Source organism: Hyperolius riggenbachi, chromosome 2 (genome assembly GCF_040937935.1).
Source record: "Hyperolius riggenbachi isolate aHypRig1 chromosome 2, aHypRig1.pri, whole genome shotgun sequence".
Lineage (NCBI taxonomy): Eukaryota > Metazoa > Chordata > Amphibia > Anura > Hyperoliidae > Hyperolius > Hyperolius riggenbachi.
Window position 1 is genome coordinate 83093394 of NC_090647.1, and position 26523 is coordinate 83119916.

The window sequence follows — 26523 nt, forward strand, 5'->3', positions numbered from 1 at the left end:
GCAATAGGAGATGTCCCCTAACGCACTGGTATGTTTACTTTTGTGCGATTTTAACAATACAGATTCTCTTTAAATAGGAGCTATCTGACACAGAGAAGTAGACCAAAAGCACCTCAAAAGCTAGACATCGTGCCAAGATCCAAAGAAATTCAGGAACAAATGAGAACAAAAGTAAGTAAAGAGATCTATCAGTCTGGTAAAGGTTATAAAGCCATTTCTAAAGTTTTGGGACTCTAGCGAACCACAGTGAGAGCCATTATCCACAAATAGCAAAAACATGGAACAGTGATGAACCTTCCCAGGAGTGGCCGGCTGACCGAAATTACCCCAAGAGCTCAGAGAAAACTCATCCGAGAGGCCACAAAAGACCCCAGGACAACATCTAAAGAACTGCAGGCCTCACTTGCCTCAATTAAGGTCAGTGTTCACGACTCCACCATAAGAAAGAGACTGGGCAAAAATGGCCTGCATGGCAGATATCCAAGGCGCAAACCACTTTTAAGCAAAAAGAACATTAAGGCTTGTCTCAATTTTGCTAAAAAACATCTCAATGATTGCCAAGACTTTTGGGAAAATACCTTGTGGGCTGACGAGACAGAAGTTGAACTTTTTGGAAGGTGCGTGTCCCGTTACATCTGGCGTAGAAGTAACACAGCATTTCAGCAAAAGAACGTCATACCAACAGTAAAATATGGTGGTGGTAGTGTGATGGTCTGGGGTTGTTTTGCTACTTCAGGACCTGGAAGGCTTGCTGTGATAGATGGAACCATGAATTCTACTGTCTACCAAAAAATCCTGAAGGAGAATGTCCGGCCATCTGTTCGTCAACTCCAGCTGAAGCGATCTTGAGTGCTGCAGCAGGACAATGACCCAAAACACACCAGCAAATCCACCTCTGAATGGCTGAAGGAAAACAAAATGAAGACTTTGGAGTGGCCTAGTCAAAGTCCTGACCTGAATCCTATTGAGATGTTGTGGCATGAGCTTAAAAAGGCTGTTCATGCTAGAAAACCCTCAAATAAAGCTGAATTACAACAATTCTGCAAAGATGAGTGGGCCAAAATTCCTCCAGAGCGCTGTAAAAGACTCGTTGCAAGTTATCGCAAACACTTCATTGCAGTTATTGCTCCTGAGGGTGGCCCAACCAGTTATTAGTTTCAGGGGGCAATTTCTTTTTCACTCAGGGCCATGTAGGTTTTGAGTTTTTTTTCTCACTAAATAATAAAAACCATCATTTAAAACTGCATTTTGTGTTCAATTATGTTATCTTTAACTAATGGTTAACAGTTTTTGATGAGCAGAAACATTTAAGTGTGACAAACATGCAAAAGAATAAGAAATCAGGAAGGGGCAAATAGTTTTTCACATCACTGTAGATGACATAGTCAGTCCATCCCTAAAATGGAAGGTCTTGTGTGTGTTGTTACCAGTATGCAGAGGTTAGCACTGGCTTCAGTTGTCCTTTAACCAGCACATCAAACTGGGCCCTGCAGAGCAATAACCTCTGTTCAGCCATTTTGCCACTGGCAAGTTAGTGAAGGCCAGGTGTTGTGGTGTTGTGCTTTGTCAGAGGCACATTTATTGATTATTGGCTGTCCTAGTGAAACCTTAATGAAGCCCCTCCCTTCTTTCACCAAGTGGAAAGATGGGCAAATAGAAGGATCTTAAAGTGAACCTCCGGACTAAAAATCGACTCAGCAGCACTGAAAAGGCCTGGTGTTTCTTTAACAGTTTCACAGCATCAGAACTTTGTTTCTCTTATACAAGCCTCATTTTTAGCTGCACAGAAGAAAACTGCCCGGGCTTTTTTCCCCTGATGCTGTGCAAAGCATGATGGGATTTCTGATTTTGTTGTTCTCGTTCTGCTGTTTTGGTGCAATTTTTTTTTTTTTACATTTTGAATTTGACATTTGAAGCCTAGCGTGTGCAGCTGGGAGGGGTAATCAGGACACAGGACAGTTGGAACTGTGTCTCCTGCTCCTTGTCACCTCCTTTCAACCAAAAAGATGGCTGCCCCCATGACAAAGATGGCAGCCTCCATGAATCACAAACATTTGCCTGTACTTTTAAAACAGGGTGGGTAAGAGATTATATTACCTATCTATTCTAATTAACATAACTAATGTAACTTGATGACAGTATGTTTTTTTAGGCTGAAGTTCCCCTTTAAAGGACAACTGAAGTAAGAGGAATATGTAGGCTGCCCTATTTACTTCCTGTTAAACCATACCGGTTGCCTGGCAGCCCTGCTGGTCTATTTGGCTGCAGTAGTGTCTGAATAACACCAGTAACAAACATGCAGCTAATCATGTCAGATCTGACAACAATATCAGAAACCCCTGATCTACATATGCTTGTTCAGGGTCTATGGCTAAAAGTATTACAGGCAGAGGATCAGCAGGGCAGCCAGGCAATGTGCATTGATTAAGTGGAAAAAATATGGCAGCCACTATATGCCTCTCAGGCTCTCACTTCAGTTGCCTTTTAACAGCAATGACAAGGGCTATATAGATGTCATGGTGCCCAAGGCTCATTGAAGCATGTGGAGAATGAGGGCTAACTCCTCTGGTTGGGTCCCACAAAACAGCTAATTTAGCACAAATTGCCTAAAACCTTAAACCAAATCTGAAATGGAAATAAACTTATGAGATGATTAATTGTATGTGTAGTACTAATGATAAATAGAACAGTCTGATAGTTTTTTATTTTCAGTTTAAAGCAAACTTGAAGCGACAACAAAAAACGTATGATATAAATAATTGTATGTGTATTACGGATAATGAATAGAACATTAGCATCATGACAGGTCTCCTGCGCCCATAGCCCTTTATCGCTCTCTAGGCCTCCAGCCCAAGGCCATGGACCAGGCCGCAGCCACCAGAGCCTCTACACCAAAGGCACATAAGGGGTGCCAGAGGCCATATGCTCCATCATCAAGCTGAGTGCCCGCAGCCCCTCTGTTGGACCTTATACTGCCAGACTGACCGACCGCACTGACTAAGCCACAGTAGTGGCTAATGCCCGGCCACTGGGACATGCAACTAGGCCACCAGCCAGCTACAGCACTGCCGCAACCAGCAGGGACTTTTTCTTTTCTTTTTTTCTCTCTCTCTTTCTTCTCTACTATCTCTCTACACTACCTTTTCTATAGGCATTCTGGGAGGGCATCCGAATAGCTGCAGAGCTGTTAAGAGTGCTGCAGAGAAGGTAGCGACTCCACTCACATAGCACTTGGATGTCCCCTCTGGACCGTCCACTATGTAACTATGTAACTAATTATTATGTCCCATGCGCTGTGTACTCACTACTAAATGTAATGTACATTACTGCTTGCGTTTTGCTGTACCATCACCGACCCTGTATGTGCCAAAAATAATTCCGGGTACAACCCGTTGTACTTGGCGGAATAAATGATTCTGATTAGCAGCAAAAAAAGTCTATTTTTATTTTCAGTTATATAGCTTTTTTTTGCATCAGGCTTTCACAGTTGCATTTTGAAAACCACTTTTAAGCTATAAAACAAAGCAGAAATAATGACCCTTTGCACTTTCCTGCAGTAAAACCTTATCTCAAGCTGTCTCTCACTGTTTCTTGGCTGTTCACGTGCTTCAGAAAACAGGACTGTATTTGGACCAATGGGTCGAATAGCTCAGAGAGGCTCTTTAGCCTAGATAACTGAAGGTTTTTAACTATTTTTGTACTGGGAAACAATATGAGACTTTTCTTTGGTACTAATGTTTTATTTCTTAGCTGCAGTACACATACAATTCATAATCTAATAAGTTCATTTTCAGTTAAGGTTTGCTTTAAGACTGAATTCTAAACAGCAGCCATGACAAATATGCCTTGCTGAGCTGAAAACAAAACAGAAGTTGAACTTTAAACTTTCCTGCTCTAAAACCTTATCAAAAGATTTTTCTCAGTCAGATAAAACTCATAAAAATTAAGAAATTGACAATCACACATCCATTCAATTTCTCGAATTAAAAAGAAAAACTTTTGATTTTTCTGTACAACCAATTGTTTTAAGCAAAGTGCCGTACAATCTAATCTTCTTATTGTATGGTGTGTGTGGCCACTTTTACAGATAGCAGGTCAGCTTGCTGAGGCAGACTTGTCACACTAATGGCATGAAGGGTTTGGCAAATAGATGAGCAGTGTTGTATGTTTGTGTTGACATATTTTCTCTCTGTGTTTGGCAGGCAAACATGCTGAAGACATATTTGGCGAGTTGTTTAATGAGGCGAACACTTTCTACATCAGAGCGAATTCTCTTCAAGACAGGATTGATCGGCTGGCTGTCAAAGTCACCCAGCTGGATTCGACGGTGGAAGAGGGTGGGTGACCGCGACAGAAGTCGCTCCATTGAAGTGCGGCACGTACACAGACACTATTAATTACTTGGCAACGGCTGGCTCCTAGCGGGATGTCGCCACCGTCCCTCTGAGCGTGCCGTTGCTACCCCCAATATTAATTGGCTAGCAACATATTGCAGCTTCTCCGCTCTCCACGAATTGTGTGAAAACTTGTTCTGGCTGATTTAGAAATAGCCAAGTTCTCTCCTACACACTGTGGTATAATGAGGCTTTATGGATTATAATAGCATTTGCAGGCATTATAGCAGGGTGTAATTGTCCCGGCTTGAGAGAATTAAGTTCCTGTCTTGTTCATGAATTAGTTGTTCCCAAGCTGCGAGGATTGCATCGGTTTCATCTGAGGACCAGGCACCTCTGTTACTGCTTCAATAATTGCTTGCATTTATGCCTGCCTTTTTTTTATTCTAGCAGATATAGTTTTGTGGCGTTTGCTGTTTTATTTCTTATATGGTTTGGGGAAACAGAAAATCAGAGCTGTAGATTAGTACAATGTGCAATTTGTTCCCTACTAGGTTACACATAACATACTGAGAATCCTCCTCACAATCTACAAGGGGCATGTCCTTCTCACAGTCTGCAAGGGGCGTGTCCTTCTCACAGTCTGCAAGGGGCGTGTCCTTCTCACAGTCTGCAAGGGGTGTGTCCATGAAGTGGAGGTCCTTGAAGCAATAATTTTGTACCACTATCGCAAAAAAATTTAAATACATGAAACCGTGAATAAGACTTGCATTTCTCCCAGAGTAAAATGTGCTATAAATTACTTTTCTCCTATGTTGCTGTCACTTACAGTAGATGGTATTAATCTGACAGAACTGACAGATTTTGGACTAGTCTATCTCCTCATAGGGGATTCTTAGGGTTTTCTTTATTTTCAAAAGCACTTTGCGAATCGCTGTTTCTCAGTCCAACTGGCAGAATGGAGTGCAAACAGTTGGGGGGAGCCTGAATCTTTATATGGATCCTTTCCAGGGAGTGCGTTTGTAAAGAATAAATCAAATACTGAAAATGCCCCATTAAGAGATGGACTAATCAAGAAACTGTCAGTTCTGTCAGATTTCTACTAACTACTGTAAGTGACAGAAACATAGGAGAAGAGTAATTTATAGATCATTTTACTCTGGATGAAACACACTTTTTAGCTGTGTGTAAGTACCCTACATTTTTTTTCTTCACAATAGTGTTACCCATAGCCAGATGTGCCCCAAGGATGATACAGCTGTGTCTTGAGATGCCACTACTGTAGATGGTGTCATAGATATGAGACAAAACTATTGCCACACAGGAAGAATCCCCAATCATTGCACCACTGACACATTTCTTGCACGCTCCACTCCACAAGCCAGGGGACACAGGTAGTCTTGAGCAGCGCACTCTGAATGCCATGTTGCAGGGGATGGGGGGCACGGACACAACTGGGAGCCAGCTGGCAAGAGCAGGCTCACTAGTGCATGATCCTTACGCTTCTCTGCCAGGAACAAAACCTGCTTGACCATCTGTTCTGCTCCACTGACTCGCATATAAGCCGAGGGGGTAACTTTTTCAACACATTTTTGTGCTGAAAAATTAGGCTTATACAGGAGTATATAAGGTATGTAGTAGGATCTGTACTGCAGACCTAATGGAGCTACAGCAGTAATTAGATCCAGAAAATGGGACACTTGTGCCAAATAATGGTGCGCTTGGATCCATGACACTATTCTTTGTGTAATTTGCCTTCTTAAAAGGAGGTATTTGCGATAATTCAGCTGTAGTCACCCACAATGCATCACTACTGAGCTGCTTGGGTATTCTGTTGTACTAATCCAAGCCCTATCCCATAGAGCCATATATCCCTGCCAGGCACTGAGGAGGACCAACAGTCCAAAAGCAGGCTGTCTGCTTGTTGGGTTGATGTGGCTCTGTAAAATGTATAAGCTACAGGCTTGCTAGACACCAGCGGTTCTGGATATAAGCCTGGCTTCAGGGGCATAAAGAGAGAATTTGCATATTCATTAGTGGGCAACCACAGTTGCTTACTTAAAGCTGAAATATTGCAGATACCTTCCATTTTAAGAATGCAAATTACACTGAGCCTTGCTTTTTAGTAGTAGGACTTTTCGGTCCCCTATACCTTCCCAGTGGTTTTGGGTTACACTGAGCTGCTGGATATTCTATTCTTTCTGTGATACACAAGACCACGTGTGTCACTGGTGTGTGCTGTTTTTGCTGTTATTCAGAGGCCTCTTAGAATGGTGGCCTGTATATAATAGATGTGCATTGTGCACATGTGTCAGGCCTGGGTTGAGACGCATTGTAACACTCTGCAGGTGATCATGCAAGGCTTCAGCTCTGAAAGGTTCCTGTGTTCATACATGCAGTGAGCAGATTAGCAGCGGGGAGCACTCACATCGGTGGGGAGGAAGGTACCGGAGCCTTCTGGAGCACCTTCATGCTGGGAAGTGAAATTATGAGGTGAAAGACACCCCACTGGCACACCAGCCTTATTCACCAAGTACAAAAGCCAGAAGGGAAGTGGAAGGAAGCTGGGGGAAGATGAATAGAGGAAAATTACACTATAAAGAGAGAAAAGCTTACAGTGACAGTGAAGGCAGAGAGTAATCATTGCAGGCAGCTTAGGTGGATCTGCAAATGAAATTCATTATAGGCTGCTTAAAGATCTCTGCCAAGTGGAGCTGCAGGAAAGTCTTCTCTCCCTAATAAGATTTCTTACAATTGTTACTCCTCTGCAGTAAGTGACGCTTCCGCAGCTCTGTGCAGAGAGGGGAAGACTTTATTAGAAGACTTTATCAGTAGAGAGTCTCTCCAGAGAAGAGGAGCAGCAGCCCTGTCCCCATCTGAGGGGAGAAAGGGGCATCTCTGAATAGTGAATTTCTGTCTGTTGTGAATTTTTATTCTTTAGCCTGCTGCTATACAAGGAATGACATTAGTAGTGGAATGTTTACATGTTTGCTATAGTGCAGAAATGTCAAACTCAAATATAAAATGGGTTGAAATTGAACACTGGGACCAAGTCGCGGGCCGGCCTCAATGTCTAGTGGCGTCCTCCCTTATAAAGTTCCCTGGTGTCTAGTGGCTCTCTTCTCTCCACTATACAGTTCCCTGGTGTCTAGTGGCCCTCTTCTCTCCCCTATACAGTTCCCTGGTGTCTAGTGGCACCCTCCCTCCCCTATACAATTACCTGGTGTCTAGTGGTTTTCATTTCCTCTTCTATACAATTACCTGGTGTCTAGTGTTTTTCATTTTATCCCATATACAGTTCCCTGGTGTCTAGAGGTCCACCCTCCCTTTTTCCTCTACACAGTTCCCTGGTGTCCAATGACCCTCCCCCTTTCCCCTATACAGTTCCCTGGTATCCAGTGCTTTTCCACTCCCGCCCCCATATGGCTTCCCTGGTGATCTAGGGGTTCATCCCAAGTATAGCTAGCAACATAATCTGTTGCTATGGAGGAGGGGTGTAGAGGCAGCTTCCAGTGGAAGGAGTAAGGTGGAGAACAGTGTGCTTGGCTGAGATGATCTGGATCTCCACATCTCAGTGACATATTGGGCCCCTGTACACACGCTAGCTAGATCCTCAGCAGTGATGGCCCCGCCTGGCTGCCTTGGCCTAGAACCCTTTAGCGTGTTTACAAGGCTTTACCGTGTCCTGATGCATAGAGCTGACCTTTACAGCCAAACTTTGTAGCAAACTTTTGTGAAACCATTTCCTGTCTACCTAAACAACCTAGGCGGGAGAAGGGAGGTGGGGCTTTTGTTAGGGAGAGGCTTTCAACATCAGTTGTAGACTGCAGTACCCAGCCCCCAATAATGCAGTGATAGATTTACATATCCCTGCCCCCTCATTACCTACCTTCTAACTCCTTTGGTTAGATAGGCGATGGCACTGGTATAGTTTACAACTGCCAGTATACATCGGAGGGGCATTTGGGGGCAGAAACCACATTTTTAGATCAAGACATTTGTGTTTTTGTTTTTTATGTACTTCGTGTGGCAAACGGGTAACTCTTCTTGTGTGCATAAATACAGTTATGTTTTAAAGGAACTGAGAAGGATATGGAGGTGGTCATATTGATTTCCTTTTAAACAATATCAGTTGCCTGGCGGTCCTGCTGATCTTTTTGGCTGCAGTAGTGTTTAAATCACACACCTGAAACAAGCATGTGGCTTATCCGGTCAGACTTCAGTCAGAAACAACTAATCTGCTGCATGCTTGTTCAGGGTCTATTGCTAAAAGTATTATGCTAGGTACACATGATACATATTTACTGTCATATCGACTATTTTCAACAGGTCCAATCTGATTTCCGATCGATTTCCATAGAGGTGAATTTTGAAAATCGATCGGGATCAGATCAGAACCTGTTGGAAATAGTCTATCTGACAGTAAATCTGTCAGAAAATTGTATCGTGTGTACCTAACATTAGAGACAAAGGGACTGCAGAACAACCAGACAAGTGGTATTGTTTAAAGCAGTAGTATTAGCCATACTATGCCAGGGAAAAAAACACATATATAAGTAGATAAATACTTGATCTACTTACATAACACCTGTATTGTACTGTCCATGTTTTGATTTAAGTTAATTTTATATAGTAAATGAAGAGAATTCTGTTCCTGATGGGAACCATGTCTTTTGCCCACAGTTTGAGGCTAAATCCTGATGTCTTTTCTGCCCTTTACTTTTTTCTCTTTTCTCCTCCAATTGCTGAGTCACCTCAGCCTTGCTTGTAAACACAAGTGAGCAGGGAATGTGTTTCAGATAAGCAGCTAGGCAGGGAAATAAATGGAAGAGGAGGAATATATTCTAGATAAAAAGAACCCCCAGCATGCAACTGTTTGGCATTGACTACTAAAGGGCCAGTGCTCTTTAAGTATGTGATAACTCCAAATCATAACAGCAGAAAACGGTTTTTGAATGCAGGATCAGCATCTTTATCACTTAATACACTCAGACGAGTTGCTGTTGAAATTTGATTTTTATGGTGACAATCCCGCTTTAAAAGGAAATAAATATGGCAGCCTATATATCCCTTTCAGTTCAGGTGTCCTTTGGGTGATTTTTCTTGTTCGGTTTCTTGATAATATCAGGCAAACAATAGCTAGAGTAAGTAATTGATGCTAGGCAACTATTTAGTATGTGAGCGCAGTTATCTGGCCCATATGGTTAGTAACAGGGAAATTGCTCTTATCACAGCCTCTATCACTGCTAAGCTAAGGAAGTGTTACAGCTAATTGAAGACTCTTGGTTGTGATCATGTTTTAGGTTTTTGCATTGCTGAGTTGTTTGGTGTTCTTACCAAATTCTTTTTCTTACAGTCTCACTACAAGACATTAACATGAGGAAAGCCTTCAAGAGTTCCACCATTCAGGACCAGCAAGTGGTGTCAAAGAGCAGCATCCCCAACCCGGTGACGGAGATATATAACACCAGTGATAAGCCCCCTCCTCTCAATATACTCACTCCATACAGGTTAGTGGGGTGTTAGCCATGTGGTGTAATCATTGAGTTGTGTTTGCAGGCTCAAGGGCCTACAGGTAGTCCCTGAATTACAAACACCCAACTTACGAACTATCCACCGATAGGAACTGCCTGAAAATAGGAAATTTGATTATGTGGCAACAAGTTTAAAAAAAAAAAAAACATTCAAAAAGAGCTTGTAGTTTTTGAGAAAATCGGTTTTTAAAAAATTCATTGGAAAAATTGTTATTCATACCGGTAAAACTACATCTTGCTGCACAGGGGTCAGAGGTGACACAGGGAGACACAGTGAAGGCAGAGGTGACACAGAGGGGGACATTGAGGGAACAGGAGGACAGAGGGGAGAGGGACACAGATGGGGAGGGGGGGTGTAGAGGCGGTACAGGGGACAGAGATTTCTCGGGGGGAGGGGGGGTGTAGAGGCGGTACAGGGGACAGAGATTGCTCGGGGGGAGGGGGGTGTAGAGGCGGTACAGGGGACAGAGATTGCTCAGGGGGAGGGGGGGGTGTAGAGGCGGTACAGGGGACAGAGATTGCTCGGGGGGAGGGGGGGTGTAGAGGCGGTACAGGGGACAGAGATGGCTCGGGGGGAGGTACAGGGGACTGAGATGGCTCGGAGGGGGGGGGGGGGTGTAGAGGCGGTACAGGGGACAGAGATGGCTTGGGGGGAGGAGGGGGGGGGGTGTAGAGGTACGGGGACAGAGAGGGCTCGGGGGGAGGGGGTGTAGAGGCGGTACAGGGGACAGAGATGGCTCGGGGGGAGGGGGGGGTGTAGAGGCGGTACAGGGGACGGAGATGGCTCGGGGGTAGGGGGGGTGTAGAGGCGGTACAGGGGACAGAGATGGCTTGGGGGGAGGGTGGGTGTAGAGGTGGTACAGGGGACAGAGATGGCTCGGGGGAGGGGGGGGGTGTAGAGGCGGTACAGGGGACAGAGATGGCACGGTGTTTCGACTTATGAACAGATTCATGATCAGAACGGACCTACAGTCCCTATCTCGTTTGTTAAGCGTGCACTACCTGTATATGGATATAATTCCATTCTTTGTAACACACTATAGATTGCTGCATTCTTTCCCTTTGATAAAGGATACAGAGGTTGCATTTGCCCATATAAAGGTTGAGTATATAATGGTACAAAGACAGTATTGTATTGATCACTGCACCACTTCTAATTCTGACCAAGAATACGAGGCCTTCCAGGATGAAAGCAAATGTAATTGGGCACCCAGATAAGTCTCCATCACCTTTGTAATCTACCTAAGACAGTGATTACAAAGTGGACAGTGATATCCACAGTGATATCCAAAGTGGACACTTTGGATATGAACCCTCAGATACACTTTTTAGATGTTTATAATTGCTATGGGTATAAAGCCCTGTCCATTTAAATCAACCCTGAAGCTAGAAAAAAAAGGTCTTAGATACTCGTCTTAGAAGAGGGAAGGCTCTGGATGCCATAGTGCCTTTCCAGGTCCTCTCTCTGCCTGTTAGGACTCCTCGGACGACTTCGGAAGCACTCGCATACCCAAGTGCCATCATAGACTGTGCATCCGTGATGCGCGAGTGCAGTACAGATCCACTCAGAAGTACCTGGGGACAGGACCACTTCTGAAGGCTGCCGGAGGAGAGCCAAAGACATAATTGACCTGTATGTGGAATTATTTCTCTGGGGGGACAGGGCTGGATCGAGGACATGGAGAGAGGCCCTATGCTTAGAACCATTTATTGCATTGTGGCTTCGCTTCTAGTCCTCTCCTGTGTAAAATTCTAAACAAAGTGTGGCCACAGGGGCTCAAAGCTCGGCCACATTATTGTAGTGGCACGAATATTTGGCCTGAGGAAGGGGGTGGAGCGAGTGAACCTTGTCGTCATTGTCACGTAACTACCTTGATTTTTATACTTACGTTAGTGTCATCTTTTTAGGTAAGCCAACTCTGAATGGGCAGAAAACCTAGCCTTCCAACTCCGGCAGAATGATGCCACACAATCTATATGCCATATATGTCTATAAGTTCAGTAGCCCCTTCCGTTCTGCACTGGAGTGCCGCTTAAAGGACAACTGTAATGAGAGGAATATGGAGGCTGCCATATTTATTTCATTTTAAACAATACCTGTTGCCTGGCAGCCCTGCCGATCTATTTGGCTGCAGTAGTGTCTGAATAACACCAGAAACAATCTTGTCAGATCTGATAATAATGTCAGAAACGTCTGGGCTGCATGCTTGTTCAGGGTCTATGGCTAAAAATATTAGAGGCAGAGGGTTGCCAGGCAACAGATATTGCTTAAAGTGAACCTTAAGTCAGAGAAAAAATGAGTTTTACTCACCTGGGGCTTCTACCAGCCTCCTGCAGCAGTCCTGTGCCCTCGCTGCCTCTCACTAATCCTCTGGTCCCCCGCTGCCAGCTAGTTTCATTTTTGCCGACAGGCCCGACCACGCGTAGCTTTTTCCGCATTCCCGACTGCAATTAGCACTATTGCGGGCCGCAACGCGTACAAAAATATGCGTTGCCGCAGATCTATGCGTTCGTAATGCGGCAACGCGTATTTTTGGACGCGTTGCGGCCCGCAATAGTGCTAATTGCAGTCGGGAATGCGGAAAAAGCTACGCGTGGCCAATCCTGTCGGGCCTGTCGGCAAAAATGAAACTAGCTGGCAGCGGGGGACCAGAGGATTAGTGAGTGGCTGCGAGGGCACAGGACTGCTGCAGGAGGCTGGTAGAAGCCCCAGGTGAGTAAAACTCATTTTTTTTTTTCTGACTTAAGGTTCACTTTAAAAGGAAATAAATATGGTTGCCTCCAGATCTCTCTCGTTACAGTTGTCCTTTAAATATGTAATGTCTGTGTAGTGTGGGGCCACGTCTGACAACCATGCCGACTTTCCCACTGCATGTAGCTGTATGTTGTACACAGGTCCCGGGATGCGCCTGGTTCCGCCTCCTCCTTCCCTGTCTACATGTTTCACTCAGCTCCGAGCTTTTTCAAGACCAATGAGAATGACTTTGTAGCGGGGGGGGGGGGGGGGGGCCCTCTTATGCATCACATCCCAACTATCCACCAGTCAGAAACACGCATATGATCTCATGTTCAGTGCAAAGTGTTCTGGGAAATGTAGTCAGGAGGGAGCCATCTCCTATACAGGTTTCATCCTGTATTGACATGCTCTGCCTATGCAGATGTACAATGCTCATAAACAGGAAGGGGGATGGATGGATTTCAGAGTGAGTTAACTTAAAGGGACATGCCTAAGCAATATGCAGATAGAAAAGATTGTTTTTTTTCCTCATATCAACGAACACATCCCCTCTTCATACATGGAAATCTACATTCCTTCGTTACACATGAGGTAATGATCCTTGACTTTTAACTCTTGCAGTCAGTCCAGCAAAAGTCCTCAGAAATTGCACTTGCAGAGTAATAACTAGCTCACACACAAAGACTTCAACAAGTAGTAACGATGACTAATTCAGCTTGGCATGATTTGCCTTCTTAAATCACACCAAGCATTGCTTTTTAGTAGGAGGGCTTTTCGGTCTCTTTTAGCCCCCTATACTTTCCTAGTCGTTTGGGTCACCCCGAGCTGCTTGGTTACTCTGGTGTACTGGTCCAATCGCTATCCCATACAGCCTTATCAATCCCTGCCATGTACTGATGAGGGCCAAAAATCTGAAACAGGCTGTATGCATGTGGGGTTGGTGTGGCTCTGAAAATGTATAAGCTGTAGGCTTGCAATACACCAGCAGTTCTGGATGTAAGCCTGGCTACAGGGACATGAAGAGATAATTTGCATATTCAGTAGCAGTGAATTGTGGGTAACCACAGATGCTCACTTAACCATTTCTGCTGCCCGGACGTGAAGCTCACGTCCGGGCGGCTGCTCTGCTGCAGTGCCGCGCTCCAGCGCGCTCCCGCGCACGATCGCAGGCTCGCCGCCGTGGTGTCCCCCGGTAGCCCTGGGATCAGTGAACGGGAACATGATTCCCGATCACCGATCCGTGTCCCCCACAGAAAAACCGAATCGCTCTTACAAGAGGCTCCACATGCCCCTTGTGCTTCTGCTTAGCGAGAAGCACAAGGAGGGGAAAAAAAATGAAGGTGGCCAAATAGTAAAACTACATCTACATATTTTTTACATTACAATTTACACATATAACATTAAAAATTAACTGTTTATATCCCACACCAAAATATTAATAAATATATATATATGTCTGAACTTTTTAAATATGCATTTGAAGGGAGTATACTACAAACATTTTTTAAATTATAAGCTTGTAAATAGTGATAGACGCAAAGCGGAAACCATGCACCTTTATTTCCAAATAAAATATTGGCGCCATACATTGTGATAGGGACAAAATTTAAATGGTATAATAACCGAGACGAACGGGCAAATAAAATACATAGGTTTTAATTATGGTAGCGTGGATTATTTTAAAGCTATAATGGCCGAAAACTGAGAAATAATGAATTTTTTCCTTGTTTTTTCTTATTAATCCTGTTAAAATGCATTTATAAAAAAATAATTCTTAGCAAAATGTACCACCCAAAGAAAGCCTAATTAGTGGCGGGGAAAACAAGATATAGTTAAATAAATTGTGATAAGTAGTGATAAAGTTATTAGCGAATGAATGGGAGGTGAAAATTGCTCCCAGGCATAAGGTGAAAAATCCCCGTGGGCTGAAATGGTTAAAGCTGAAATATCTTCTGTTTTAAGACCGCAAATCACACCAAGCATTGCTTTTTAGTAGGAGGGCTTTTCGGTCTCTTTTAGTCCGCTATACTTTCCTAGTGGTTTGGGTCACCCCGAGCTGCTTGGTTACTCTACCTGACTATTTCAGCAACAGACAGCAGCAGTAACATCAGACGGGGCAAAGTTATTCATTAATTTCAGAACATTCAGCTTCTATGAGGGGAAAACCGTCAAAACCAATCAAGGCTCCCGGAACATTGCAAAATTCACATCAAGGTTTATACATTAATAAGGTTTTAAAGTCCTCAGTGTCACAATGCGCCTCATTTCTTTCTGGAGGCGGATACCTTTAAACGTCAAACCTGTGGCTTCACTCCCATGACTATCTTTAACATGCTGTGCTACCAGGCTGCTCTCTTCTTCATTTTCAGTATTTCTAAAGGGACCCTGTAGCAGTAGAAGAAAAAAATCTGGATATACCCGGGGGGTTTCCTCCAGCTCCCCTGTAGCCCACGAGGTACCCCGGCATCCTCTTCGACTCTTCTTTGGTTCCAATGGCGGCTCCGGTAATCTGGTGACTTTGGCTGAAGTCGCACATGCACACCCCTGGCGCGCACTCGTCACGTCGTCACGCAGTTTGCCGTAATTGTCCTGCACATGCGCGGTTCAGGCTTTAGAGAACCGCATGTGCGCAGGACACTTACAGCGACCGTCCTAATGACACGACTGGTTCTCACCAGGGCCCACACACTCGACTTACTGGAGTCACCAGCGGGACCAAGGAAAAGTCAGAGAGGATGCCAAGGAACCTCATGGGAAATATGGGGGCTGGAGGAAGCCCCAGGTAAGTCCAGATTTCAGGGGGGGGGGGGGGGGGAGGGTTACTGCTCAGGGTCCCTTTTGAATATGTTACCCTGTAGCTCCATTAGTTCTTGTTTAGTTTTCCCCACATACAGTTTGCCACGTGGGCATCTCAGTTTGTATACAACATGATCCATCATAAAGTTTTTAAATGGTTCAGTTTTGTATTGCTTTGTTCCAGCACTGTGAATACATTTATTCTTTCAACATGTCTACATATTGAGCAATCACTGCATTTGTACATACTGATGACACTGCTCCTTTGTCTCAACTAGTCACAACCACTTGCTTCAACAGTGGCGATGTTCACCAAATCAGACTTGACTAATCGATCCCTTAAATTAACAAGGGTCGAGTGACAATTACCTCTGCTACCTTAAGGTTCGACCTCAATAATTTCCAATGATTGTTTAAAGTATGTCTTAATTGTGACTAATGGGTACCATATTGTGATATAATTCTTATAGTGCGGTTAATATTAATATTACTCATATTACGCATTACTTATATAATATTAAGGTTACTCACTCTGAAACCGTCCATCCCTGTTCCTGTTTTTGAGCTCTGTACATCTGTGTATGCAAAGCATGCAATCCTTGCATAAGACCTGTGTAAGAGATGGCTATCTCCTGACATACACTCTGAAATCTGTTCATCCTCCTCCCGGTCTAGGAGCTCAGTACATCTTATATGCAAAGCATGCAATTACGAGATGAAACCTGTATAGGAGATGGCTTTCTCTTGACTACATTTCGCAGAACATTTTGCACTGACCATGAGCTCATGTGCGTGTTTCTGATTGGTGGAAAGCCGGGATGTGATGCATAAGATGGCCCCTCCCCCCCGCTACAAACTCTTATTGGTCTTGAAATAGCCCAGAAAAAGCTCAGAGTGAAACATGTTGACAGGGAGGAGGAAGTGGAATCAGACGTATCCCGGGACCTGTGTACACAATATAGCCACGTGCGGTGAAGTCGGTGTGGTTGTCAGTTGTGGCGCCACACTACATGGACATTACATCTTTAAGCGGCAGAATGGAGGGGGCTACTGGACATCGTAATATGGATTTTTTTACATCATTCTCCCGGCGTCGGCAGGGCCAGTTCTCTCATGAAGCAAGGTGAAACATTTGCATCAGGCTGCAGAGATTACAGGGGCAGCATGTTTGTATTGTGTGTTTACACAAACAGCATGCAGTCTGAGTAGGAGGAGAAGTGAGAGGAGAGCGAGGTGAAGAGGTCATCATTGGGGAAAAGCAGCTTGTTGTGCTGTGTGAGGAGTCTGGCGGGGAGTGAGGAGGGGGGGGGTAGGGGCGGCTGGAGAGCAGCAGTGTGTCAGGTGGCACTGCTGTTCTGACTAAGGAGGAATGGAGTGGCTGAGGGTGAGCAGTTTGTTTGTCACACACCCACAGCTAGCAAGTGTACTATTGTGTTGAGCTGCAGCATGTCACGTGAGAACATTGAAATGAATCAGAGTATATTGTTGGCTGCTGTGCAATCGGGGGGGGGGGGGGGAGGAGCATCCTCACAGGTTTGCCTCAGCCAGCAAAAAGAGACTCTTCCATATTACTGCTACAGATACACAGACAGCAGCACTTGATTAGGAATGCTGTGTCCAGCGGCAATTGTTGTGAGTGCTGTCCAGCTTCTGTGCAGGTGTTCAGCTTGCATGAGCTGAAGTGTGTACTGCATTTACTAGGTCTATCTGTATATAGATTCTCGGGTACCCCTGATTTTATGGAGTTTGTTGCAGCATCCTTTGTGATTGAAATTTTGCTTTTCTTTTTACCAGCACGGGATTAGCACTTTATATCTTTATTTCCCTTTTGACTTGTGTATTTACATGTAGCTGACATGGTGTTTGGGGGTTGTGCCACGTGTTTGTATTTTTCTAAGCTATTTGAAGAGTCCTGTTGATCTGCCAGGGGGCTGTCTACACCTCAGCTAGACTTCCTATGGAAGCAATTACCATTGACATCAGTATAACTCTATTCACCTGTAACAGGCAGTGCTAAAGGCAGGGGATATGTCTACTCTGTGGGCCCAGCAGAGCCGGATCATCCACAAGGCAAATGGAGGCAGTTGCCTAGGGCCTGGGGAGAGTCTAGGCCGGGGCCTGGCGGATCCTAACACCCACAAAATCTTACTAAAAAAAAAACCTGGTGCCCATCAGCGGTGGGCAGAAACTATCTTGCCCAGGGCCCCATTTCCTCTTAATCATTTTCTGGGGCCCAGTAGCTTTATTGTAACATCAGCTTGATTTCCATAACTTAAAGAGGAACTCCAGTGAAAATAACATAATGAACAAAAGTGCTTAATTTTTACAATAATTATGTATAAATGATTTAATCAGTGTTTGCCCATTGTAAAAGCTTTCCTCTTCCTGATTTACATTCTGACATTTATCATATGGTGACATTTTTACTGCTGGCAGGTGATGTCAGTAGAAGGAGATGCTGCTTGCTTTTTTTGGCAGTTGGAAACTGCTGTAAACAGGTGTTATTTCCCACAGTGCAACAAGGCTCCCACAGTGAGATGTCAGAACCATGGTCCTGACATCACACTGTGGGAGGGGTTTCACCACAATATCAGCCATACAGAGCCCGCTGATGACCCTTTTGTGAAAAGGGAAAGATTTCTCATGGGAAAGGGGGTATCAGCTACTGATTGGGATGAAGTTCAATCCTTGGTCACGGTTTCTGTTTAATTTCTCTGTATCGGTTTTTGTTTTTAGAGATGACAAGAAAGACGGCCTAAAGTTTTACACAGATCCTTCTTATTTCTTCGATCTCTGGAAGGAAAAAATGTTGCAAGATACAGAAGATAAACGGAAAGAGAAGAGAAGACAGAAGGTAATAGTGTAATGGTGTCCATACATTACTCAACTTGGGTGATCGACCATCCGATTCACTAATTATTATTGAAGTAGATGAAAATTGCGGTAAGAGCATGCTGGATCAACGAAGCAACCAATTTCAGGCCAAAATTGGTCGGATGTATCGATCAGACACGCTGGTAAATCTAGTGCCGACGTGCATGATCGAGTGCGCAACAGTAACGGCGTGAGCTATCGGGACAAGCGTTGCGTGTGATGGAACCCCTGATACTGTCCCCTAGTGCAAATGTTTGCCCCACACCCCCCGTGGTTGCATTTATACTTTACCCGTCCGCTGTTGCCCACGGCAATGCCCATTCATCTTCCGCTTCCTCCATTTGTGCCTCACCTGCTGCTGGTGTTTAGCACATGTGACATCACACATGTGCCACATGCTATACACTAGCAGCGTGCGAGGCACAATTGGAGGGAGTGGAAGATGCATGGGCACCTCGGCGGGCGACAGCGGACTGGTAAAGTATAAATGCAAGCACAGGGGGGCACATGTACACTAAGGGGGCAGGGTCAAGGTCACAGATGCGGTGTCACAAGGCCGATTCCCTGACGTGGCAGCGGTGGGACGCAAGGAAGTAAGTTCCCTGCTCACCGCCGCTTGTTTTGATTACATTATTTTTATATTATTTAAATTATTGAAACTAGCTGGAGGGTAAGCGGGAATAGGGGACCCAGGTGAGGGAGGGGGGACTACAACCCCCCCTGCCCGCTGCCACCGCCGTCCTGCCTGCTACCCCCTCCATCTGTTTTTTTTTTTTTTTTTTTTTTTCTTGGCCCCAAAAAACGCAAACGGATCAAAAACGTATTCTGCAAAAGGGCAGCAAGGATCCGTTTGCGTTCATCTTTGACAGGATCATGGACCGCCAGGATCACGGACCGCAGGGTCTGTCCTGCAACTGCGCCTAGTGTGGACCCAGCCTAAGCCCTTACTACATGGCTCTCAGAGTGCCAAGGCTCTCTAGAGACGCTGTGGGCGAGGCTTGTTTAGTTTATAGAGAATTAGAGTATTAAAACAAAAAAAAAAGTATTTGGCTCAAGGAGTGCCATAGAAACTATATGAGAGCAACACAATTATGCAATGAGTAAAATTTTATCTCGGACCCACTTTAAGTGGCAGTTGCTGTAAAAGAATAAGAGCTTTATTAGAGGTAATCCTTACTGCCTCGTTGCAGCTGCTTGTGACTGCACCGGGGCCCCTGGACCAGAAGAGCTCATTAGGGCCCCTCCTTCATCCATCTTATTAGCTTATCATTGGTGCTATGCTGGTAATGAACACCTCTATATATGCATTAAATAGTGGTAATCTTTAACAACCTGTTTCCTTAGGCCTCTTGCACATTACATGTGATTCCGTTTTTTTTTTTTTTTTTTATACGATCCAATTATCAAATCGGATGCAAATCGGTGTTGCCACAAACATGCCGATCGACGATTTGACCAGTTTGGGCCCAGAATTGGTAGAATGCATCGATCGGACATGCTGCAAGATGTCAGGCCAATCAGCTGGGCGGCGATAATGGCGTGCGATATCGGGACAAGCATCGATGACACGACAAAACCCCCGGCGCTGTTTCCCCTAATATGAATGTGCCCCCGCCAGTGCATTTAATACTTTACCTGTCCTCTGTCTCCGGCCGTAGTCCCCATTCATCGTCTGCATTGCCGCTGGGCTCCCGTAAAGCACACAGCCGTGTGTATGATGTCACACACGCGACATGTGCTTCACATCTGAAGCCCACCATGAGGAAGATGAATGGGGACCATGGCGGGAGACAGAGGGCAGGTAAAGTATTAAATGCATGGGAGGAGGGAGGTGGCAAATGTGGCATCACAAGGCCAGTTCCCAAGATATTTCATGCTGACATTTCTAGGGAGTCTGTTTGCTGGTGTATGGGCAGGCAACAGATCTTTCGAGAGAGAGCGAGATCTGTCTCTTGGTCGATCTGTCCATACATCGTCTAATGTATGGGCACCTTTATTCAGCTCATGGTGCAGGACTGATGTGGCCTTAAAATGTTTCTTTATCCGCGCTGCCGCATATTCCAACTCAGCGTAGGTACTTCTTACGTGATTATAGAAAATAACATTACGGTACTTCTTACGTGATTATAGAAAATAACATTACCATGAGATCCTATTTTGCCCCACAATCCATTTGTTACTTAAAACACCCCTACAGTCAGAACCGCCTTCAGTTGTGTATAGAGTGGGACAGGGTTACAACCTCCTACAGTTTTCGTTATTATCTGTGAACTGCTTTCTTCGTGTCCCGGTGACAACAAGGGCTTGAATGTGAGCCGGTGGTGTCACAAGAAAAGGAAGTGAAGGACAGCTGTAAAAAATCTTTTCTCCGCTCCACCAAAAGTGTTTTTTCTTTTTTTTTTCCAATGCATTTTCATTGGCTGGCTAAACGTTTTTTTTCTTCCCCCAGACTTGTACCGGTGTGGACAATCACAGTAGTAGAAAAACCAAAAGACGTTTAAAGTCTTTACCACTCTTTAAAACTTAAAGAGACACTGAAGCGAAAAAAAAATATGATATAATGAATTGGTTGTGTACTATGAATAATTACTAGAAGATTAGCAGCAAAGAAAATATTCTCATACTTTTTATTTTCAGGTATATAGTGTTTTTTCTAACATTGCATTATCCTATAATATGTGCAGATTACACAACACTCAGCATTCAAAATGAGTCTTTCAGAGCAGTCTGTGAAGTCATGAACTCTCCTCTAGCAGAGGAAAAGTAAACAGTACAATAACACTTGAGATAATAAAAGTCAGATAACAGCCCTCTCCAGGACCAAGTTAGTTGGAGAGCTTAATAGCTTTTTTGCATAGAGATAACAACTGGAGTTTCTCAACTCTTCCTGTACTGGGAACAATTAGACTGATGTATCTGATCTTAATGTTTTTTTTCTTAGCTGTACTACACATACAAATCATAATATCATCATTTTTTTTTCGCTTCAGTGTCTCTTTAAGAATAAAAGGTTTGGATGGAAATGGGCTTCTAGCATGGTCACCAGTAAAGAATGTTTTTCAGAGCTGTTATCTAACTGCTCTTGCCTCATATTTTCCTTTTTGTACAATTTATAATGACCTGTTTTGTTTGTATGTTCTCTCCGTGTCTGTGTGGGTTTCCTCTGGGCACCCTGGTTTCCAAAAACATACAAAATAAGTGAATTGGCTCTAGACTACAATGGACATATGACTATGGTAGGGACTAGATTGTGAGCCCCTCTGAGGGACAGTTAGTGACATGACTATACACTCTGTACAGCGCTGCAGAAGATGTCAGCACTTAATAAATAATAATCTATATTCTCAACTTAGGAACAGAAGCGTGTGGATGGCACAACTCGGGAAGTGAAGAAAGTCAGAAAAGCCAGGAACAGACGTCAGGAGTGGAACATCATGGCCTTTGACAAGGAGCTGAGACCTGACAACAGGTTATCTCCAAACATTTACCAAGCAGCCTCCTCCGAGGGATCGATGTCCCCCGACACCAGGTCTGTCTGTCCTTCTATTAGCCTTCCCAGCAGAATCTTTGTAAGAAACCATGGTGTTTGGCCGGAACGTAGACAATTTGTCTGTCACTTACTTTGTTCTGCCTCACTTTATGCCTTACTGAACTTTTTTTTTTCTTGTTGTGTTGCAATACAGTATATACTTTTGTTACTAGAACACATTTTATACAACAGCTATCACAGCAAAGTAGATACATCTGGCACTGCTTGTTAAGAGTCAGTTATAATGGTGCAGGTCCTGTTATTGATACTGCACTGGATGCCTTCAGTGAGGCTTAATTTATAAAGATGAGGATTGCTGAACGTCACAACATAAAACTGTAGAATTCTCCCCCCTTGACCTCCTATTGGTTGGATGGTGTCTTCTCTGCACATGATTCCCAGCTTCACCCACTGACCTAGGGGTGTAACTAGACTTAATAGGGCCCCTCTGCAAAAATGATAGCATAGGGCCCTCTTGGTAGCTGAACCCTGTGAGCATTACGTGATCAGGAGCCGGCGAATGGCAGCAGAGAGTGTTCTGCTGTGAAGCAGTGTCTAGAAGCAGGAAAATAATGACACGCTCCTGCTACTCTGCATGGCATGGCAGGTGGAGATGGCAGGGGAGGATTTTGTGAGTGAACAGGGAGACTTTTGCTAATTGGCTGCACTTGTGCTTGGGGAGGGGGGAAGAGGAGGGGCCCCCAAAGTCTCCGGGCCCCTCTGCGATGGCAGGGGGGGATTGTTACGCCCATGCACTGACCACAGCTATGAGCAAAGCCTATTACCCTCTCTGATCGGTTAGTTATCTACCTTAGAGTATGGAGGGATAGTGAAGGAAGACTTGCTCTCCATAACTTCAGCAAGGGGACGGAGACTTCAAGGTTGGTTACGCCAGTCCTGATCTGTTACTGCTGGAGACTAAACTAAATGTTGCCTTAAAGAACCACTATTGCGGCAAAAATTTAAATTGCATACATATAAAATGTACATTTATTCCAGAGTAAAATGTCCTGTAAATTATCTTTTTTTTCCCTTGGTTAGGTTGCTATCTCTTACAGTAGGTAGTAAAAAGCTGACAGATCTGACAGATTTTGGACTAGTCCATCTCCTCATGGGGGATTCTCGTTATTTTGTTTGTTCTTTACAGAATCTCTCCATGGAAAATGTCTATACTAAGATGTCAGACAGCCATCCTACTCATTTGCACACAATTTTGGCAGTTGGACTGAGCAATTGCCAAATGAGGACCCCCATGAGGAATTTGACTAGTCCTAAACCTGACAGATCTGTCAGATTTTCACTAGCTACTGTAAGTGACAGTGACATAGGAACAAATAATTTATAGTGCATGTTACTCTAGAAAAAAAAAACATTTTATATGTATGTATGTATTGTAAATGTTACAATTTTTCCTGATAGTTGTCCTTAAAGGAGTACTGTAGAGGGAAAAGAGTTGAACTTACCCTAGGCTTCTAATGGTCCCCCACAGACATCATGTGCACGCGTAGCCACTCACCGATGCTCTGGTCCCCGCCTCCGGTTCAATTCCAGAATTTGCGACTTTAAAGTCGGAAAACCACTGCACCTGCTCGGCCACGCCCTTGCTCCTGCTGACATCACCAGGAGTGTATTGTGCAGGCCCAGTACGTGCGCAGTACGCTCCTGGTGATGTCAGCGGGAGCGAGGACACGGCAACGCAGGCGCAGTGGTTTTCTGACTTTAAAGTCGCAAATTCCGTAAGTGAACCGGAGGCGGGGCCGGAACATCAGCGAGCTGTGTTGGCACAGGACATCTGTGGGGGACCGTTAGAAGCCCCAGGTAAGTTCAACTATTTTACACCCCCCCCCCTCCTACAGTATTTGTTTGAAAAGACTCTGAAGGATTTTTTTCCCTCTATTTAGACTGGATGCCTCTTTAGCAGTAACCTGCTAAGTGTTTCACCGCATCCCTGCAGCAGAATGAGCATTTATGTCCCCAGAAATGTGCTTATTAGTTTCCACGACTAACCAGGTGGCAGATTGTGCTACTCGGAAAAGGCAGAGCTGTTTACAGTAGCTCTGCCTCCTCTCTCCTCCTATCCTCGCCCCTCTCGATAGTTATGCCGCCCCTCATATGCCTTGCATGCGTGCTGTGACATGCGGTGGTGCGTCCACAAGAGCAGGGCCGCACAGGATTGGCCGTGACTTAGATGTTGTTCAGGGGTTGCAGCCATCTTAATACAGGAAGTACCATTTTTTAATGGCATAGTGGACAAATGGCGGGCATCAGAGCAGCGGTAAGAGGCACATTAAGAATAGCATAAATTGCAGTTTTGAAAAATGGATTTTTTTAAAACGATCCAAAATGGCCTCAGATTCTCTTAAAGGATTCCAGATGTGAGAGGGATATGGAGGCTTTCATATTTATTTCCTTTTAAACAAAACCAGTCGCCTGGCTATTCTGCTGATCTTTTAACCATAGACCCAGAACAAGCATGCAGATCAGATGCTTCTGACAAACATTTGTCAATTTTTCAAATTGTATTTGCAACCAGGGATGGCTTTTAAACTAAAATTGCAATACTCTTTGAAGTACAGACTGCCCCTTTTTTCCTTTTTTTATTTCCCACGTTGAAGCATGAGTGGTTGGCTACACAGAACAGAAGCTCTAGTTAGTCATTTACTACACCTGCACTAATCTAGTGATTGGCAGAAGGCTTTGACATTGCCAGGAACACCATGGAATGTGTATATTTTCTGTACACAGAAATCAGCACAGACTGGAATAATGTTTGCCATGAATGACTTCTGTGTATAGAGATGAAGGGATTGCTTCAGTAGGGAAATGGAGTTTGGCTTTCTGGCCCCAGCAGTTAGATTACTGGTAGGGGTTTAATATTGATGAGAGCAGTGGATAAGTGCTGCACAGCCATTGTTGGGAGGAAGAGCTAATGGAGCGTGCTTGAGAATCAGACCTGACTGCTGCTATTGTTTCCGAGATGACACGGCACCACCATCTGCTGCCAGCTCAGGGCTCATCCCTCCCCCTCTCTCCATAGATCTTAACAAAATGCTTAGCCAAGCTGAGCTAATGTCCTGGATGGTAAGCAGCCGGATCATGCCCACACATCTACCCGCCCCTTACTGTCTGCGGGGACCTTTAATTAATGCATTCTATATTGGAACACTTTCCACATAAGTCATGCAAGTTGTCAAACGCATGGCAAGTGGCTGGAGGGTGTAATGGTTAAAGGCATCTGACGCAGGAGACCAGGGTTCGGATCTCTGCTCTGCCTGTTCAGTAAGCCAGCACCTATTCAGTAGGAGACCTTGGGCAAGTCTCCCTAACACTGCTACTGCCTGTAGAATGTGCCCTAGTGGCTGCAGCTCTGGCGCTTTGAGTCCGCCAGGAGAAAAAATAATTTATTTATTTTTTTATCACAGAGTGGCACAAGTTTGAGCTTAAAGGGACGCTATCTCGAAAAACAGTAACATTTTAAAATCTATGAAAACACATAAATAAAAAGTACATTTCTCCAAGAGTAAAATGTGCTATAAATTACTTTTCTCCTGTGTTGCTGTGACTTACAGTAGGTAGTAGAATTCTGTTTTTGGCCTAGCCCATCTTCTCATGGGGGATTCTCAGGGTTTTTAGGGGGAGGCGGCCTGCATCTTTGTGTAGATCCCTTCCAGGGAGTGCTGTTGTAAAGAATAAATTAAATACCGAGAATAACCCATGAAGAAATGTACTAGTCAAAAAACGGTCCGTTTTTGTCAGGTATTTACTACCTACTGTAAGTAACAGCAACGTAGGAAAACGTAATTTATACCGGATTATACTCGGAAGAAACATATTTCTTATTTGTATGTGTTTACGCGTATTTTAAATTTTACAATTTAACCATTTACCGCCATCCTAACGTATTAAAACGTCATGCTTACCGCTATTAACAGCAACATGACGTTTTAATACGTCGCGCATTCCCGCCGCTGCTACCGCCGTGTGTCCGCCGCTACCGCCGCCATTACCGTCGGGATCCCGTGCTGGGCGATTGGGGAAGAGGACTGAACAGTCCTCTACCCAATCGCAGTGCCTGGAGTGAATGGACGTGACCGCGAACAGCGGCTACGTCCATTCACATAAACAGGAAATGTAACAGTTTAATAAAGTGTGTAAAAAAAAAAAGTGAACACGTCCTATGAGTGTTCACCAGCGCCATCTTGTGGCCAAAAAGTATATTACACCTACAAAACACACACATTTTCAAGTATATACACATCATTAATAAAATTACACTTCCAACCCTCCCCCCCAAAAAAAACACTTGTAAAAAAAAAAAAATCAGCTTAAAAAAATAAATAAATAGTTGCCTTAGGGACTCAGCTTTTTTTATTCTATATTTTATGGGGGAAAATTAATTTTAATTTATTACATAGGGGCTTGTAATTATGGCCAGAACAAACAGAAAAATAACCACTTATATTTCAAAATAATATACTGTCGCCATACATTGTGGTAGGGACATAATCTAAACGGTTTAATTATCGGGACCACTGGGCAAATAAAACGTGTTTGTTTTATCCACAGGAGAATGTTTAATTTTAAAACTATAAAGGCTGAACACTGAGAAATAATGATTTTTTTTCTTTTTTTTTTCTGTTTTTCTCATTAAAATGCATTTAGAATAAAAAAATTCTTAGCAAAATGTACTATCCACAGAAAGCCTAATTGGTGGCGAAA

General features: G+C 44.2%; 1 protein-coding gene across 4 annotated transcripts in view; it reads left to right on the top strand.

Annotated features, from left to right (window-relative positions):
- WASF3 (WASP family member 3) overlaps window positions 1-26523 on the top strand; it is a 104062-nt gene that overhangs the window by 65950 nt on the left and 11589 nt on the right. For all 4 annotated transcript variants that reach the window (XM_068266987.1, XM_068266985.1, XM_068266986.1 and 1 more), the window contains 4 exons: window positions 4203-4337; window positions 9691-9844; window positions 18138-18255; window positions 21629-21804. In XM_068266987.1, the coding sequence (XP_068123088.1) occupies window positions 4203-4337; window positions 9691-9844; window positions 18138-18255; window positions 21629-21804 (583 nt within the window). The remainder of the gene's footprint in view (window positions 1-4202; window positions 4338-9690; window positions 9845-18137; window positions 18256-21628; window positions 21805-26523) is intronic.